The following is a 15,329-nucleotide window of genomic DNA, read 5'->3' on the forward strand; positions in this document are numbered from 1 at the left end:
TCGATTTTGGCCGAGTGGTGCACAATAATTTGCACAAGTTAGCATGATAAAATTGCAATTTTGCAAGCTTATGTAACTGGTAGCAAATTATTTAAATAATTTGAGCACGTTATACTGATTTTTGATCTAATGCCATTCTATTTGCTAGGTAAATTTAGCTTTCAGAATTTTAAATGTTTAAGACCTACAAAAACTTAATGAACAAAAAATTTGCTAATTTCATTGCGAATTTAATACCTCAAATTCCAACACATCTGGAGAAGTATAAATGTTCATAGGTACAAGTGCAGCAATGTAACAAGATAGCGACCAAATTTCCAATGTGTAAGTATGTCTACAGCCATGCAATAATTACAAATATGTAAATACGTATTCATCCCATGTATTAAGCAGGGCGAGGTTGATTTCTACTTATGTATGAGACGAATCCAGCGTATCCATCGTTCGTGAAGACTTACTTCGCAGTTGGATGCTCAGTCTGTTTGTGTCGATGCAACAAAACTGACACAGTTGGAGACGAGCTGTCGATAAAGTGCAGTGCTTATCTATAAATATATCCAGCGAGGCAAATTGAGACTTGATATTTTTTCAGTCTCGTATTTTTCTCAATTCCAGAACAACTAAACTGTAGACTTTCAGTGTGAAATACGTATAATTCATGTTTTATCTTTGTCAAAAAAGTGGAAACTTACATACAATTATTTAAAGTAAATAACACTTGGTTCGATTTAAACACTTGAATGTCAAGTTTACCCAGTTTCTGGGAGAAGTTTTCATCTTTTGAATGGATTCATGAATGGAGTGACCTTGTTTTGTCGGTGAGTGTGAATTGTGAAAGAATTTGGTAATGATTTACTCAAGACATGCTGTTGTCTTACATACGTATCTTAGATATATTTACATCTGTATTGTACATACTTATGTGTATACTTCCGGGAAAGAAATTTTGAGGCATTTATGTATGCATCTAGTTTCACACTATTCAGCTTCCGTATTTTGTGGAAAAATTGAATGGAATGGTTTAATTTTTACCACAAAAGATAGGTATTAATGTCACGCCACTAAAAAATGTCTTCCGTATGTACTTACTTATGCATGAATTTGTAGGTACTTAAGTAATGTGTGTTTGCACATATATGTAAACGTGAATTGAGGCGAACTTTAGGTACGGCTTATGTACACCGATTGTATTTATTAAGAGGGTTACACGTTAGCAAAAATAAACAGAGTCGTTAAAACAGTCTGCGACGCATGATTTCCTCTATTTCGCAACAAAACGGCACTTTCTGCTGGAATTTAGTGACGCGTATTTGGCAATTGGTCAAATCCTGAAGGCTCGTCGTATCTTGGCTTTATTTCCATTGGCGAAAATTGTGGGCCACGACGACAAGTCTTAAGTACATATTTAATTTCTGCTTAAAAGAGATAACATTTGAGATTTTTTTACTACATGTAGGTGATGATGAGACGTGTGCAATTTTAAGAGGTACTTTTCGCCATGAGACGAAAAGTATTTAAGCATTTAGTGATAAATACGATTGCAGTTTTATAACTTGTTGTTTTATGAAGTATTTGGTGATCTGCGTCAGAAGAGGGTATACACACATAAATATTTAGGAAAAGTGGGGCATGGCGTGTGTGGTGTGATTTATCTAGTCTTTGGTATTAGCAGAGGATCCAGTTTGGTCAAGATGAAAAAATGTTACTAAATATTATACATGTGACGACGTAAAAGACTGCTTATTTCCAGTTTGGGTTTAGCTGGTATATTTTATTATATGTGGTAACAAATAAATACACATGAGTGCTATTAGATTTCGATGCAATGTTTATAAATATTTTAATGTTTTGCATTCATTTCAAATTGACTCATCAAATTAGTGCAAATGAAATATTTAAATTAGTAAAGAAAGGATTTGAGAATTTGGTGTCTATCTATTAATACTCATACAAAGAAATTAATTCTCTTTTACAAATGGACGAGTGGTAGAATTGCATAAATGAATAGTAATCAATTTTTTGCAAGTGGAATCCCGGAGCTGTAACAACTTGCAAAGTGCAAACTCCAAATGTGCAAAAATCCACCTACTCTTTAATCCATAATCTGCATAAGTGCGAGGTCACTCTTACATTCCATACTTCATCCTACGCTGTGCAAATTGTTGGAAGAAAATTTGCAATTCTTATCAAAGTTTATGTATACATGTGCAAATAATGAGTGTATTGTGTCGCTTCTTGCCATTTACGATGAATTTTAAGACGATTAAAACGTTTCGCTAGTGTATTACAAATTATTCGCACACATATGTATGCAAAAATTTTTAATAATTAAAAAAATTCACCAAGTTTCAATGAACCATCCCAATTTCGCAATAAGGAAATCATTCAATTTTTCACCCACTCATTTATTTAATTCCTGCAAAGATAAGTAAATAAATAAAATTTTTAAAGACGGATTATTGCAAAATTTAGAAGTCGTGATTTACATTAAGCAAACAAATATTTAACTTTGTTTACAGCACTGCACCTCGGCGATTCAATTTGCAATGAATGACAAATTTTACACAAATTTGCAAATCTACTATACTAAATTAGTTTGCAAATAATTTTGCAATCCTTATCAATCCAATCATCATCCCATTCATACATGCAAAACATGCAAAACTCTCTATTTTTATTACTTAACACTAAAGATTTGTATAGCAGTTTCGTTCTAGATACATACATTCGCTCATCCATAGACACATACATGCATATGCGCAGATTATTTACAGAAGCTAATAAAGTTTGCATCATTTGTGTGATTGCTATTAGGGTTAGCACTGTATTATGCATGTGGATGAATTAGCCGGCTCGACCAGTTCCCAAATTGGATGAATAATCAAACAAAGATTGACCTTCGCATTGATTCTGGGATTCTGGATTAAGTTTTGCAAACATAAAAAGAATGTAGTAATGAATAGAATTTTCTTAATAAATACATACATATGCATACATATTCATATATCTACGTATACATAAATGCCCTGGACATCAGACTAATTCGATTTAGACGTGACGAATAATAAACCCAGGTCCTGCATATGTACATAAATATTTACATACACCATATCACACCTCCCCTGAAAAAAAATAGTTGCATGTTTCTCCTAAGAGCACATTTTTAATTTTCTTGCTAATAGTAACTAATTACAGATATGCATATACACACGTATTGAACATAATTTATTTGAATAGTCTGATGCGTATGTACATATTTACATATACACATGTGCCTACTATCTAATTAACATCTTGTAAGCAGGACGTATTTAAAAGTGCGTTCATAGTTGGTTGTGCGTAAAAAGGACAAGGCCACGCACATACACATGTACAAACCTCTAACATTTATCTATGCATGTATGAAGTATGTACATACTTTGTAAAAAGTGTGTTGACAATATTTCTTCATCTTTTCCATAAACGAATGGTAAACTTGGTCTGATCAGAAGGCTGAGGAAGAATAAGTGAAGGGAATTTTTCAGACAGACACGTGTACGAGTGGAAAAATTTACGCACTTTTCGTGTACATTGACAGATTAAGAAAGGTTACTGAGGAGAAGAGGAAGAGTTGGCTTATTTTTACACACATGCATGGTTTTGTTATCGTGACTGGAATGCAATAATGGTCTGGAAAATTACGCAGAGAAGTAGTCTGGGTTCAAGTCGTTGTTTCCTCTGTAAATGGTACAATCTAAATAGTGGAAATTTTTGTGTATTCCTGACAATAAATGCATCATACTTATTTATGTAAATGAGTATGTAGTTCGGTTACGCTTTGTGGTTAAATAATGTTAAGGATGTTGGGATTAGTTTGTGAGTAAAGGTGCAAAGTGTACACAAATATTATGATGTGCCAATTTTTTTGATTGTGCTAATTCATTTCATTTTCTTTCCTCGTTCCAGATTTGTGTGAATCAATAACTAAATTGCAACCCATTCCCAGTCTTCCCGTGTGGACGTTAATTTTAAGGGATCAAGAAACAATTATTTTTTGATCCGTAAAAAAACAGAGGATGCAGGATCCCTCTCACCGGTTAAGTAGTGAAAGCGAGTCAAATTTTTTACCCAATTTTGCCAAAAATATGTCATTCAGTCGGAGGAGGAGGGAGCATCTCTCCAGCGTGCAAATCTCTCAGATGGAGGTAAGTTGAGATTTTATTATTTATTGACGCAATTCACACAGTCCTTGGTAACATTGTAAAATCCGTAAATTCTGTAAAATTTCAAACTTTCAAAATTTTACATATATTTCTAGGGAAAATTGGCTTATAAATCAGATCAAGCCGATGAATGGCATCATTTTTTCGCAAAAGGTTGTAAAACTATTTTACAAAACTTGCGGCTTTTACAAGTTATAAATGTTGTGAATTCGCTCATCGTAGATATTTATTTTTATTTCATAATTTTGTTATTCGTATACGTTCGTAACTTTTTAAACGAACTGTTTTAAAATTAATTGAAATAAAAACAAAATGTAAAATGTACTTAAAATCGTTTTAGGTCGTGGGGACAACGATGCTCTGCTTTCCCACGGATCATTCCTGGTTCCAAGGAAACATTAATACGGAGGACGACAGTTCCTACTCACTCTTCGGAGATAGACTCACTTCACAGGAAAATCTGGATATTATACAAAGCAGTACCGATTGTAATTTCCTACATGACGATAACAACAATACTGACGAGAAAGGAGATGAGACCTTGGTTGTCAACGTGAAGAATGAAGGGATCACTTACAAGGTCACACTGACCGACCATTTCACCGGACTGAATTACAATTTACCTGAAATTCGAGTTCATTTGGATCCCAAGGCTGCCAAGTTTCTCACCTGCTCGCAAGATGCACAGGTGTGAATTTATACTTTAACCTAGGACTCGATGACTCATCCTGAAAATCCGCAAATGCTTTGTCTTTTCTTAGCTCCAGAAATTTATTTAAAAATTTTGAACAAGGAATTTGTCAAGCAGGTCGTTGCCAATTAAAAAAAAATATGCACTACAAAATTTGACAGTGTTTTAGGGAGGATGTCTCAAGTTTAGAAAGCTTTCACAAAAATTGGAACTTATCGAAACAGGCTTATCATAATTTAAAAAACTCCCCACCATGCTATTCTAATCAACTTACAAAATTTACAAACTTACTTACAAATTTGATGTTCAAAATTTTAAAACGATTTCCCAAAGCTGAGAAATAACTTAAAATGTGATGATTTTTACGGTTTTATGTGAATCATCGAGTCCTACATACTTTAGTATTTAAATTTGTCTTTTATTAAATTGTGTCAGGAAATTTATGATTTTTTTCTCATGACAGGTGGATTTTAACGTGGAGGAAGTGTACCGTGGTCAAAAAGCGGACATGATGATACAACGCCAACTGGGGTCAAGTTCGCTCTTGGGGAGAAAATGTCTCGTTTATTCGGGACCAATTTCACTCATTTTTAATGATACGATCTCACTAGGAAAAAATTGGTGTTTGTAAATAATTAGAATTAAGGAAAAGGAAAGCCAAACTATGCAAATGTTGTTTATAAAGTTGGAGTCATGATTTTGGAAGTATTTTTATTGAGATGAAGTATGACGTAAATTATTATGTATAACTGATTCTTTACTGCAATTGTAAGTAAATAATTGTTTAAAGGGGTGTAATTTTACGCTATCTTAAGTATAAAAACCTTGACCAGACTGATTACCAGGAGAACATAACTTAGGTATGTGCATAAGTACTTTTTTAAAGTATTGGATAATTCAGTCACTGAATTTCAGTGTGAGACAATTCTTGCAGGCCTTACTAATATTGCAAATTCCTTAAATTATATAAATTTGCAAACCTTTACATACATAATTTAACATATTTTTAAGGAAAATTAGCTAACAAATTTTTGCAAACTTACGCAGATCAAGGGCATCTTTTTATTTTGTGGAAGTTCGCAAAATTATTTTACAAACTTACGGATTTTGCGAGTTACCAATGTCTGCGTGAATTGCCTCAATTTATTGTAATTGTGTACCGGAAGTATCTAAGAATACTGAAATAGAGTAATCTACATATTTGGCCTAATGACTACGTATTTTTGTGCGTAATTAAGTCTTACAAGATAGACCTAATATTTGTTTTGTTAACGTACATCAGTAAATACATACATAATGTTATGCAATATTTCCGAAGTATTCTTTTGTTGTGTCTTCGATTTTGTATCCGGTGTAAATATTTCAGTATCTGTTAAATCCCAATAATGACCAAACGATTAAATTTAAGTATGTATTTATAACAAATAAATTTTAAAAGGAAAATTATTATTTGTAGTATCAAATTATTACGATAATTGTCATTAATTACATACTCTGTTAAAAATCGCAATTATAAACCGACTATATTTAAATAGAGACTCGAAATGTAATCGTATCTATTAGTACATAAATGTTCACTTTACTTTTTAATCACGATCACCACGATCGGGAATTACCAAAATAACTCCGAAAATCAAATTTCAACTCAAATATAACAGTTGACAGTATAATTTCGCAATCATAATTTTTCTCGAACACGAAACCATTTCGCGAAACGTGTTCCTAAATTTCCTTCCACAATCGCAAAACACCACGTTCAAAGACGCCAACATTTCAGCAAAATGCTGTATCATTTTGGTAACTTGGGGGATGGTATGGTGCTTACTGCCACGACAATTTTAGTGATGGGAATATTTCCAGCATTATTTTGATAATTTTTTACGGTAGGAAGATATTGAAGTGAAGGAAGTACATATATACATACAGACATAAGTATTTTTATTAAGATGAAGTATGTACATATAATGTAAATTATTTTAATTGATTTCTTGCAGGTGACAGGAGTTTTAACTATATACATACATACATAATTCTTTAAAGGAGTGTAATTTTACGTTGTATATATTTTTAGAACACTGACTAGGAGGAGAGTAAGCTTTCAACCTGAATGCAAAAAGTTATTTAATTCTCATTAATTTTAGTTGTAATTTAAAGAATCTAGTTTAAATCTTCCCGAAAATCTTACAAATACCCATAAAAACCCCATAAGCATTATGGGTTTCTCGGAGATTTGATACCCCAAAAACCCACAAAAACCCGAAAGCGAACCCTAATCAGAGTTTCTTCATACATTTGTAAAATTATTTTTTTCTCGTGACAATTGGGATTAATTTTTAATCGTTCCAAAATTTGATTGATCATTTCCTGATCATGAGATAATTCTTGTTTTAATTCCGTTCATAATCTCGCATTTCTCTCGGTGTCAAATTGTCAAATTTCTCGGGTCAAATTGTTCACAAAAATCAATATGCACCTGTGATAAATATTTGTAAAACCGATCGCTTAAATTCTACCGATAAGAAATATTTTTTAATGACTAATACGAACGTACGTATATATGTATCTGATATTAAATATGTTATCAAGTCATATTTGCATTAGGTAAAGGTCATCTCTCGTATAACTAATTGGTACCATAATGGTAATGCATATGGTCACTCAAGGCAAGTTAATCTGGCTGCTCGATTGTAGGTAGATGACGAATTTTGTCACCTTATTAATACACATAATTCAGAATGAAGCGAATCAATAATCAGACCACTTACCTTATCGTGTCAATCGAGATGACCAATGACGAGAATTATATATGTAAATGATGGATATGTACATATATTCGTGGCCAATTTTCATCAATCGCATAATTTTTTGTCTTCCTGAGATAGACTTTTACCCAGTCCCGACTTCTTTCTTGTCGGAAAAGTTTTGTCAAAAAGTGTCCAGAGGTTTCTTTACAATGGGGAACTATTGGCTGAAAGTGGTCATTTTGGTGGGTTTCATTTGTTCCGTGAGTGGGCGCATGGCCGTGGAAGCTGACCAGGTTCACATTCCGGAGGAAATCGTACGATGTAACGTGACCTAAATCATATTTTTTATTTGCCTGTCTGAAAAATAATTAAGGGGCCGTTCAAAAATTATGAGGGGAAAATCGCAACTTTCTATACCTACCCATTAATATGTGTCACATACACTCTTAGCAAAACGGTATTGAATCATCACCAAACCGGGAGCTCACATGACTTAACCAAATTGTGATAATGTTTACCCCACATTGTGATAAATCTTCCCCAAAATGTGTTAAATCCTCCCTATCCAGTGTTACGTTTACACATTGGGGGGAAGATTTATCACAATGTGGGGTAAATATTATCACAATTTGGTTAAGTCATGTGGGCTCCCCGTTTTCCTAAGAGTGTAGGCATGATATCCTTAATCGTTAATCCCAAATTCAAGAGCATTGTGAATTAATCCTCCATCCTTAATCCCAACAAATTGAGGTATTTAATTAATCCCGGAATATAATTTATCCTTAATACTCAATATACCCCGTCACCCCCCTCGTATTGCATAATTTATGGACGGCCCTTAAATAACATACCCGGTTACTAAATGGTTTTTTCTCGTCTCGTCAACTTTCAGTGGGAGGTGCACTCACAGCCAGAGCTGTTTCGTGGCTGGTTCTCCACCGCCTGCAGACCAGAAATTTCAGACTTGAAGACCTGCGGAGTGATAAGCACGAGGGCAGAATCGCCTTCACCTTGCCCATCCCACTGCCCCCGCTCCCAGATCCCATCAGCATCGCCACCCTTGAGCTCCCACTAAACTTATCCGGTGAAGGTTTCGCCCTTGAGGGATTGATTGCGGCATGGTGAGAAGCACACATTTTTTTAAAACTGCATCGTCTCAATCAATGCCTTATTTATCAACAGAGAGAGAGGCGATTAATATATTTGTTTGTAGGATTTAAGGATTAAATTTATTCCGGGATTAGATTAATCCAGGATTAATTAAATAACTCAATTTGTTGGGATTAAGGATAGAGGATTAATTCACAATGCTCTTGAATTCGGGATTAATGATTAAGGATTCCTTAATCCTGATTAATTCCCGTCTAAGGATTAACAAATCCTGATTAATTCTTAATCCTTAACCCTGGATTAATGTACTTTTTATTTTACTGTATTCAACTTAATTTTAAGCATGATTAAGGATTAATAATTCACCCACGCTTCATAATGAGTAAGGATTAGTTGGCATGAAAATGCTGCGCCAGGATTAAAGATTAAGGATTATTAACCCTTAATCCCACCGTTAATCGCGATTAATTAGTCACGGATATCTGTTTATCAGCACTCCAACTTTTTTGCGATTTCAGCGAACCGCAAATAGTCGGACTTGCTGGAATGAGTGACGATTTGGTCGTGGTATACGACACGGTGTCGAAAACTGCAACCATCGATATGACGTTGGGATTACCAACTCGATCTCGCTGGACAGCATGAACTACATGATGGATTTGTTGATGAAATATACTGAAGGGACGAATGAGCGAGAAATGACCTTCGCCGGGACTGGGGGGTCATCCCTCGGACTGTCGGCATTCTTTTTAACCCTGGAAGGACGAGGACAGGTGCCCATCACGAGCGGGGAGTACATGTCGTTTGACCACCTCGACTTTGACCTGGGTTTCGACAGGGTAATTCTGGACTTTGAAAATTTTCTGATCAATAACCAACCTATGCCCTTGGACAATGTGGCTCGTATAATCAAAAATTTATTCGACACTCTTTGGAGGACGGGTAGGGAAGGAATTGTCGAATCCACGAGATGCTTAATTGATCATGCCATTAATGTAAGAAATAATGAGTTTATATTTACCACGACTTGAGATAACAGTAATAATGCTCTTTTTTGCAGGAGTGCACACCATTGGACTTAATTAGCGGAATTTGTAAGGCGCAAATTAGATATCTTAATTTTATTATTTCATTGGAGTGATTCAAAATTTTGGATAATTTTCAGATGATTGTTTAAAACTTCTTCCATTGCATCCTCCCTGCTTCGGAAGTAATGGAGCAGATTTGGTCGCCAGTATGGAGGCGCTAACTCCGAGACCACCTTCGCTCAGTTACTGCGTGCCAGACATTGAATCAACAACGACTGAAGCTCCTGAAACTCCTGAGGTCACGACCCCAACAACTCCAGAGGTCACGACCCCAACAACGCCAGAGGTCACGACCCCAACAACTCCAGAGGTCACGACCCCAACAACTCCCGAGGTCACGACTCCAACAACTCCCGAGGTCACGACTCAAACAACTCCCGAGGTCACGACCCCAACAACTCCCGAGGTCACGACCCCAACAACTCCCGAGGTCACGACCCCAACAACTCCAGAGGTCACGACCCCAACAACTCCCGAGGTCACGACTCCAACAACTCCCGAGGTCACGACTCCAACAACTCCCGAGGTCACGACTCCAACAACTCCCGAGGTCACGACTCAAACAACTCCCGAGGTCACGACTCAAACAACTCCCGAGGTCACGACTCCAACAACTCCCGAGGTCACGACCCCAACAACTCCCGAGGTCACGACCCCAACAACTCCCGAGGTCACGACCCCTACAACTCCCGCGGTCACGAGCCCAGAGGTAACAACTCCGACGGGAACGACCGTAACGACCCCAGATAGTGGTGCCGGCGTGGTCACATCCTGTGGACTTTTAGGACTCGTCATCACTGCTTTCATTGTCACTTTTACTGCATGAGAACATCATTTTAATAAAAATATGATGCACAGTCTACGTTTACTTTTGCGGTCGCTGCTTAAAAATAGAGATAAACGCAATCTTGATTATGACTAATGATTGATTAACCCATTATTACAAAAATCAAACCATCCATCGTTTCTTGAATCAACTCTTACATCGTCGCGATGTATGAATTGTTACGCAACATTTTTAAAGGCACTGTTTTTATGCAAATGCACGCATGCAAACGGGAGCCACCTCTAAAAATATTACACCTGTAAGCAATGCTTAATACCTATTTATTTTTAAATAACTCATATTGTGATAAGCTTATTTCACCCATGAACTGTAGTCATGCTTTCTTTCACGTGCTTAAGTAGTCATATGGTGAAGTAAATATTTAATGTGTCAACTTTACATTGTCACTCCTATGCGATGCAATATTTCCTATTTCCTAAGTATGCTTTTGTCTCTTTGATTTTGACTCCGGTTTAATTGCATACAAATTTTGCGATCTTTAACATGACCAACAATGACAAATGGGCTAAATTTAATTGCGTATGTATGTATATACATGCATACGTTGATATTTACAACAAAAAAAATTCTAAAATTACCATAGATGCGCGGACACTGGGTATCGTCCACAGTGTCGGTGTCAAGAATTTTTTTGAGTGTCAGTGGACACTGTGTCAGTGTCACTTATTGTGGTCGAGTGTCGGTGGACACAGTGTCGGTGTCAGTGGACAAAGTGTCAGTGCCACTGATTGTGTTCGAGTGTCACAGGACACAGTGCCCATATATATATGGGTGTACGACACTGGGTGTCGTCCACAGTGTCAGTGTCAGCCACTGACACTGAGTGTCGGTGGACACAGTGTCAGTGTCGCTCACTGTGGTCGGGTGTCGGTGGACAAAGTGTCAGTGCCACCGATTTTGTCTGAGTGTCAGTGGACAAAGTGTCAGTGTCTCGCTCAGACGCGCATCTATGAAAATTACTATAAATTAGACTTGTTTCAGAGCACTAAATTATTTTTAGGGTATTCAAAATTGTATCCGTATCCTTATAACTATAGTGTCTTAAAATAGTTTGTCAAGGAAAAACACGGGGTCAAGCTTCGTAAAAATCGTTACATTAGTAACGACGTTTACAAAATATCGTAACCGTCGTAACTTATTTTATTTACGATATGAAGAATACGAAAGAATCATAAATACCCTCAACAATAATTAAATAAATTTAATTATTTATACCATTGTAATTAAGCTCGCTTATTTAGATACATATGTACATAAGGAAATACCTCGTCAAATCTAATTTTAGCTCGAAAGATCACATTACAATTTAGCAATCATCATTTTTCTCCGACATGAAACCATTTCGCGAAACGTATTCCTAAATTTCCTCCCCCAAACGCAGCAAAACACTACGTTTAACGACGCCTCCAACATTTCGGCCAAATGTTGTGCCATTTTTAAACAAAAGTTCAAGACGGCTTGATCCTCGTTCTCAAAATTGTGCGTAACACAGACCCGAACCACTTGCACGATTACCGTTACTAGAGGCATGGTGCTTATCGCCACCACAATTTTAGTGATGGGAATATCTCCACCATTATTATTTTGATGTGACGATGCCATCGTTTTTCTCAACGCTGTCTGCAACTTGATGAACACGACGAGTTTAAAGTTCAGATAAGACAGGATTATAAACGGAACGAAGGAGCGAATTATTCCAACAAAAAATTTGGAGTAGTACCATTTCAGAAATGGATTTGTGTTTTGCTTCAAAATGTCTCTCGTACCGTTGGCGTCGTTGCATTGTTCGATGGAATACTTCCATATGAATGGAACTCCGTATAAGATTGTGGATACGAAGGAGATGATAATCATGTAAACGACGCGCTTCTTACTTCGACCTGAGGAAATTCCGGGTTGCATTTTTCTTACTGTGAGATGAAAATGTATGAGAAAATTCTAAATTATGTAAGTTCGTTTATTTAGTAATTTCATTAATTCACTCAGATTGTTTTAACTCAGCAAGGCTCATGAAATTATGTAAGTTATGTACAAAACAAAATTAATAATAAATAGGTTAATTTCTTCTGTTTGCATAGGTTAAGGATAAGTACAAGACCTGAGACAATTCACGCTGTCCTTGGTAACTTCGTAAAATCCGTAAATTCTATAAATTTACAAACTTGTAATATTTACACTATTATATTTCTAGGGAAAATTAGCATACAAATTTTTGTAAACTTCCTTAGATCAAAGTCGTCTCTTTATTTTGTACAGGTTTGTAAAATTGTTTTACAAAATTTGCAAGGTTACCAATGACTCCGTGAATTGTCTCTATGGAAAGATTGTTCATTTTACCGAGTTACAAACACTCGAGCGAATTTACTCACCTACTTGATAAGTATCGATCAATGTTGACCATAATTGTGGTCACTATGGATCCCATTTGTGCTGAACAAAAAATTATTATAGTAAAACTAAGCTTTACATGTGTATATAAATATTTAAATACTCACATGTCACCGAAACAAGAACTGAGATGATGAAAAAATCCAAAAGTGCCAGTTCCGGAAAATAGGGGATATCTGGATCACTTGTTAGTAAATTCAGGAAGGACACAAAATGCAAGATTTTTGATAAGAGGAGTAAAATATTCCAGACTGCGGAATGAAGAAGGAGCACATTGAAGGGAAACTTTCTAATGGATGGGGAAAGTAACACATTAGCACACAAAATATTCCCAACTATTCCAAACACCCCGATAACTGAGAGCATAAGATAACTCGAAAATATAACTGGATGTGAGATTCCGTCGTAGTGACGCAGAGAGGATCGCGTATTACATGATACCTCCATTTTGTTTGATTTTAATTTATTAATTACATATTTAATATTAGTCCCAGTTCACGAAACATAATTTTTTAATTCGCTGAGTTACACAGGTTTTTATAACAATTGGCTAATAAATTCATATATATATATATGTATACAAATCTATATTATAAGCTGGAAATGTTTGTCTGCAACGGAAGTGAAAGTAATTTTCCGTGACGGAAGTGAAAGCAGGGAAAGTTAAATTTCGAATGGCGCGAAAATTCAAAAATTTTAATTTTAAAAATAAATTTGAGGTTATTGGGTCGTTATTGTTCGATGGTGGTTATCAGAATGTTGCGGCCTGGTGGTGGTTATAAGTTGCCTAATGATATGCGGTTATCGGGGTGTTGCTCCGTGATGGTGGTTATCGGGGTTTGGTGGCCTGATGATGGTTATCGGGGTGTGGTGGCCTGATGGTGGTTATCGGGGCGTGGCGGCCTGCTGGTGGTTATCGGGGTGTGGCGGCCTGATGGTGGTTATCGGGACGTGGCACCTGATGGAGGTTATAGAGGCTTTGCTGCCTTAGGGGGGTTATCGAGTGGTTGCTGCCTGATGGGGGTTATCGAGGTGTGGCGGCCTAATGATGGTTATCTAGAATCTCTTAACCAGTCGGCACAGGCAGACAGAAATAGGCCAACATAATATACTGGCAGTATCGGAGGCAGTCTGCTGTGGCAGAAAAACAAAAGTCTGCAGTTTGGGCTTGCAGAGAAAACTGAGCCAAATGGGGTGCCAGACAAAGTGCCAGTGGCACTGCCATTGCCACTGCCAGACTGGGCTGACAAAGATGACAGACAAGGGACACTCACGACCTGTCGTTTGAGTCCAGGGTACCCACTATGTTTTTTTAGAATCTACTAGGACCCCAGATGAAGGATTCATTCATATTTCCGTGTAAAACTCATATTTGGCGCCATGGCGTAGCGCCAAATTCGCCAAATTTGATGGTTTTTCATTATAAAACCGCCATAACTTTTGAAATCCTGTACGGATTTTCAAGATTTTTGGCAACAATCATGACAAGGAGTTCAACTTTCGTATTTTATGAAATTTTTTCCAAAATTATCGTTTTTAACTTTTCGCAAAATTTCGAAATTTCGGGTTCGTCGAAAAAATGCTAAAAATGTCTCAAAAATTAAAATATTTTTATTTTTATTTTTTTCTCTAAAATTTGGACTTTTCTGATCATTTTAAGCATAAAATTTTAAAAATCCGACATAAAATGCAAAAGTTATGGGGGTTTGAAATTGATCGAAAATGCAAGTTTAGCGCCACGCCATTGGGTCAAATATGAGTTTTACACGGAAATATGAATGAATCCTTCATCTGGGGTCCTAGTAGATTCTAAAAAACATAGTGGGTACCCTGGACTCAAACGACAGGTCGTGAGTGTCCCTTGTGAGCCAAATGGGGTGCCAAAGTGCCAGTGGCACTGCCATTGCCACTGGCAGACTGGACTGGCAAAAATGACCGAGCCAAATGGGGTGCCAGACAAAGTGCCAGTGACACTGCCATTGCCCCTGGCAGACTGGGCTGACAAAGATGACAGAGCCAAGTGGGTGACATTTAATTTTCCACTTTAACTTTCGTTGCAAATTGCTTTCACTTCCGTTGGCGTCAAATTATATTTTAAAAATAAATATCTACAAAATATTTAACAGGTGAAATTTTGATAATCTAATCATCTCTCGCCCGGCGGGAGACGGGCTTATACGCTAGTGCTATATATGCTCTACGTTGTCGTGGGATCACACTGACCAAAAATATGTAAATGTAAATCTAGTAAGTTTGTAT

General features: G+C 36.6%; 2 protein-coding genes across 3 annotated transcripts; one reads left to right on the forward strand and one right to left on the reverse strand.

Annotated features, from left to right (window-relative positions):
• Positions 1 to 58: 58 nt before the first annotated feature.
• LOC110849660 (proteoglycan 4) lies at positions 59 to 12,080 on the forward strand. The gene is made up of 9 exons (XM_035851845.1): positions 59 to 324; positions 391 to 818; positions 3,946 to 4,184; positions 4,543 to 4,890; positions 5,357 to 7,958; positions 8,530 to 8,758; positions 9,266 to 9,742; positions 9,808 to 9,841; positions 9,913 to 12,080. Exons 7-9 carry the CDS (start codon positions 9,389 to 9,391, stop codon positions 10,659 to 10,661), a joined length of 1,137 nt encoding a protein of 378 aa, XP_035707738.1. The 5' UTR covers positions 59 to 324; positions 391 to 818; positions 3,946 to 4,184; positions 4,543 to 4,890; positions 5,357 to 7,958; positions 8,530 to 8,758; positions 9,266 to 9,388; the 3' UTR covers positions 10,662 to 12,080.
• LOC118435574 (FMRFamide receptor-like) lies at positions 11,796 to 14,378 on the reverse strand. 2 transcript variants are annotated; one of them, XM_035851846.1, is made up of 3 exons: positions 13,178 to 14,378; positions 13,056 to 13,112; positions 11,796 to 12,592 (listed from the first exon to the last, which is right to left on the reverse strand). In XM_035851846.1, the coding sequence occupies exons 1-3, from the start codon at positions 13,515 to 13,517 to the stop codon at positions 11,982 to 11,984; spliced, it is 1,008 nt and encodes a 335-aa protein (XP_035707739.1). In that variant the 5' UTR covers positions 13,518 to 14,378; the 3' UTR covers positions 11,796 to 11,981. The 2 variants fall into 2 exon arrangements, 1 of the variants encoding a protein (XP_035707739.1); XR_004834898.1 differs by having other exon boundaries at positions 12,219 to 12,592; positions 13,052 to 13,112.
• Between the last annotated feature and the right edge of the window lie 951 nt (positions 14,379 to 15,329).

The sequence above is a fragment of the Folsomia candida genome, unplaced genomic scaffold, assembly GCF_002217175.1.
Source record: "Folsomia candida strain VU population unplaced genomic scaffold, ASM221717v1 Fcan01_Sc005, whole genome shotgun sequence".
NCBI lineage: Eukaryota > Metazoa > Arthropoda > Collembola > Entomobryomorpha > Isotomidae > Folsomia > Folsomia candida.

Excerpts from the sequence above, each read along its gene's own strand:
- LOC118435574 (XM_035851846.1), bottom strand. The coding sequence starts at position 13,517 with ATGGAGGTATCATGTAATACGCGATCCTCTCTGCGTCACTACGACGGA. Across the intron at positions 13,113-13,177 it reads AGTTCTTGTTTCGGTGACAT|CACAAATGGGATCCATAGTG; the intron begins GTGAGTATTTAA and ends TTTTTTGTTCAG. Across the intron at positions 12,593-13,055 it reads CATTGATCGATACTTATCAA|TAAGAAAAATGCAACCCGGA; the intron begins GTAGGTGAGTAA and ends TTCATCTCACAG.
- LOC110849660 (XM_035851845.1), top strand. The coding sequence starts at position 9,389 with ATGAACTACATGATGGATTTGTTGATGAAATATACTGAAGGGACGAAT. Across the intron at positions 9,743-9,807 it reads TAATTGATCATGCCATTAAT|GAGTGCACACCATTGGACTT; the intron begins GTAAGAAATAAT and ends TCTTTTTTGCAG. Across the intron at positions 9,842-9,912 it reads GGACTTAATTAGCGGAATTT|ATGATTGTTTAAAACTTCTT; the intron begins GTAAGGCGCAAA and ends GATAATTTTCAG.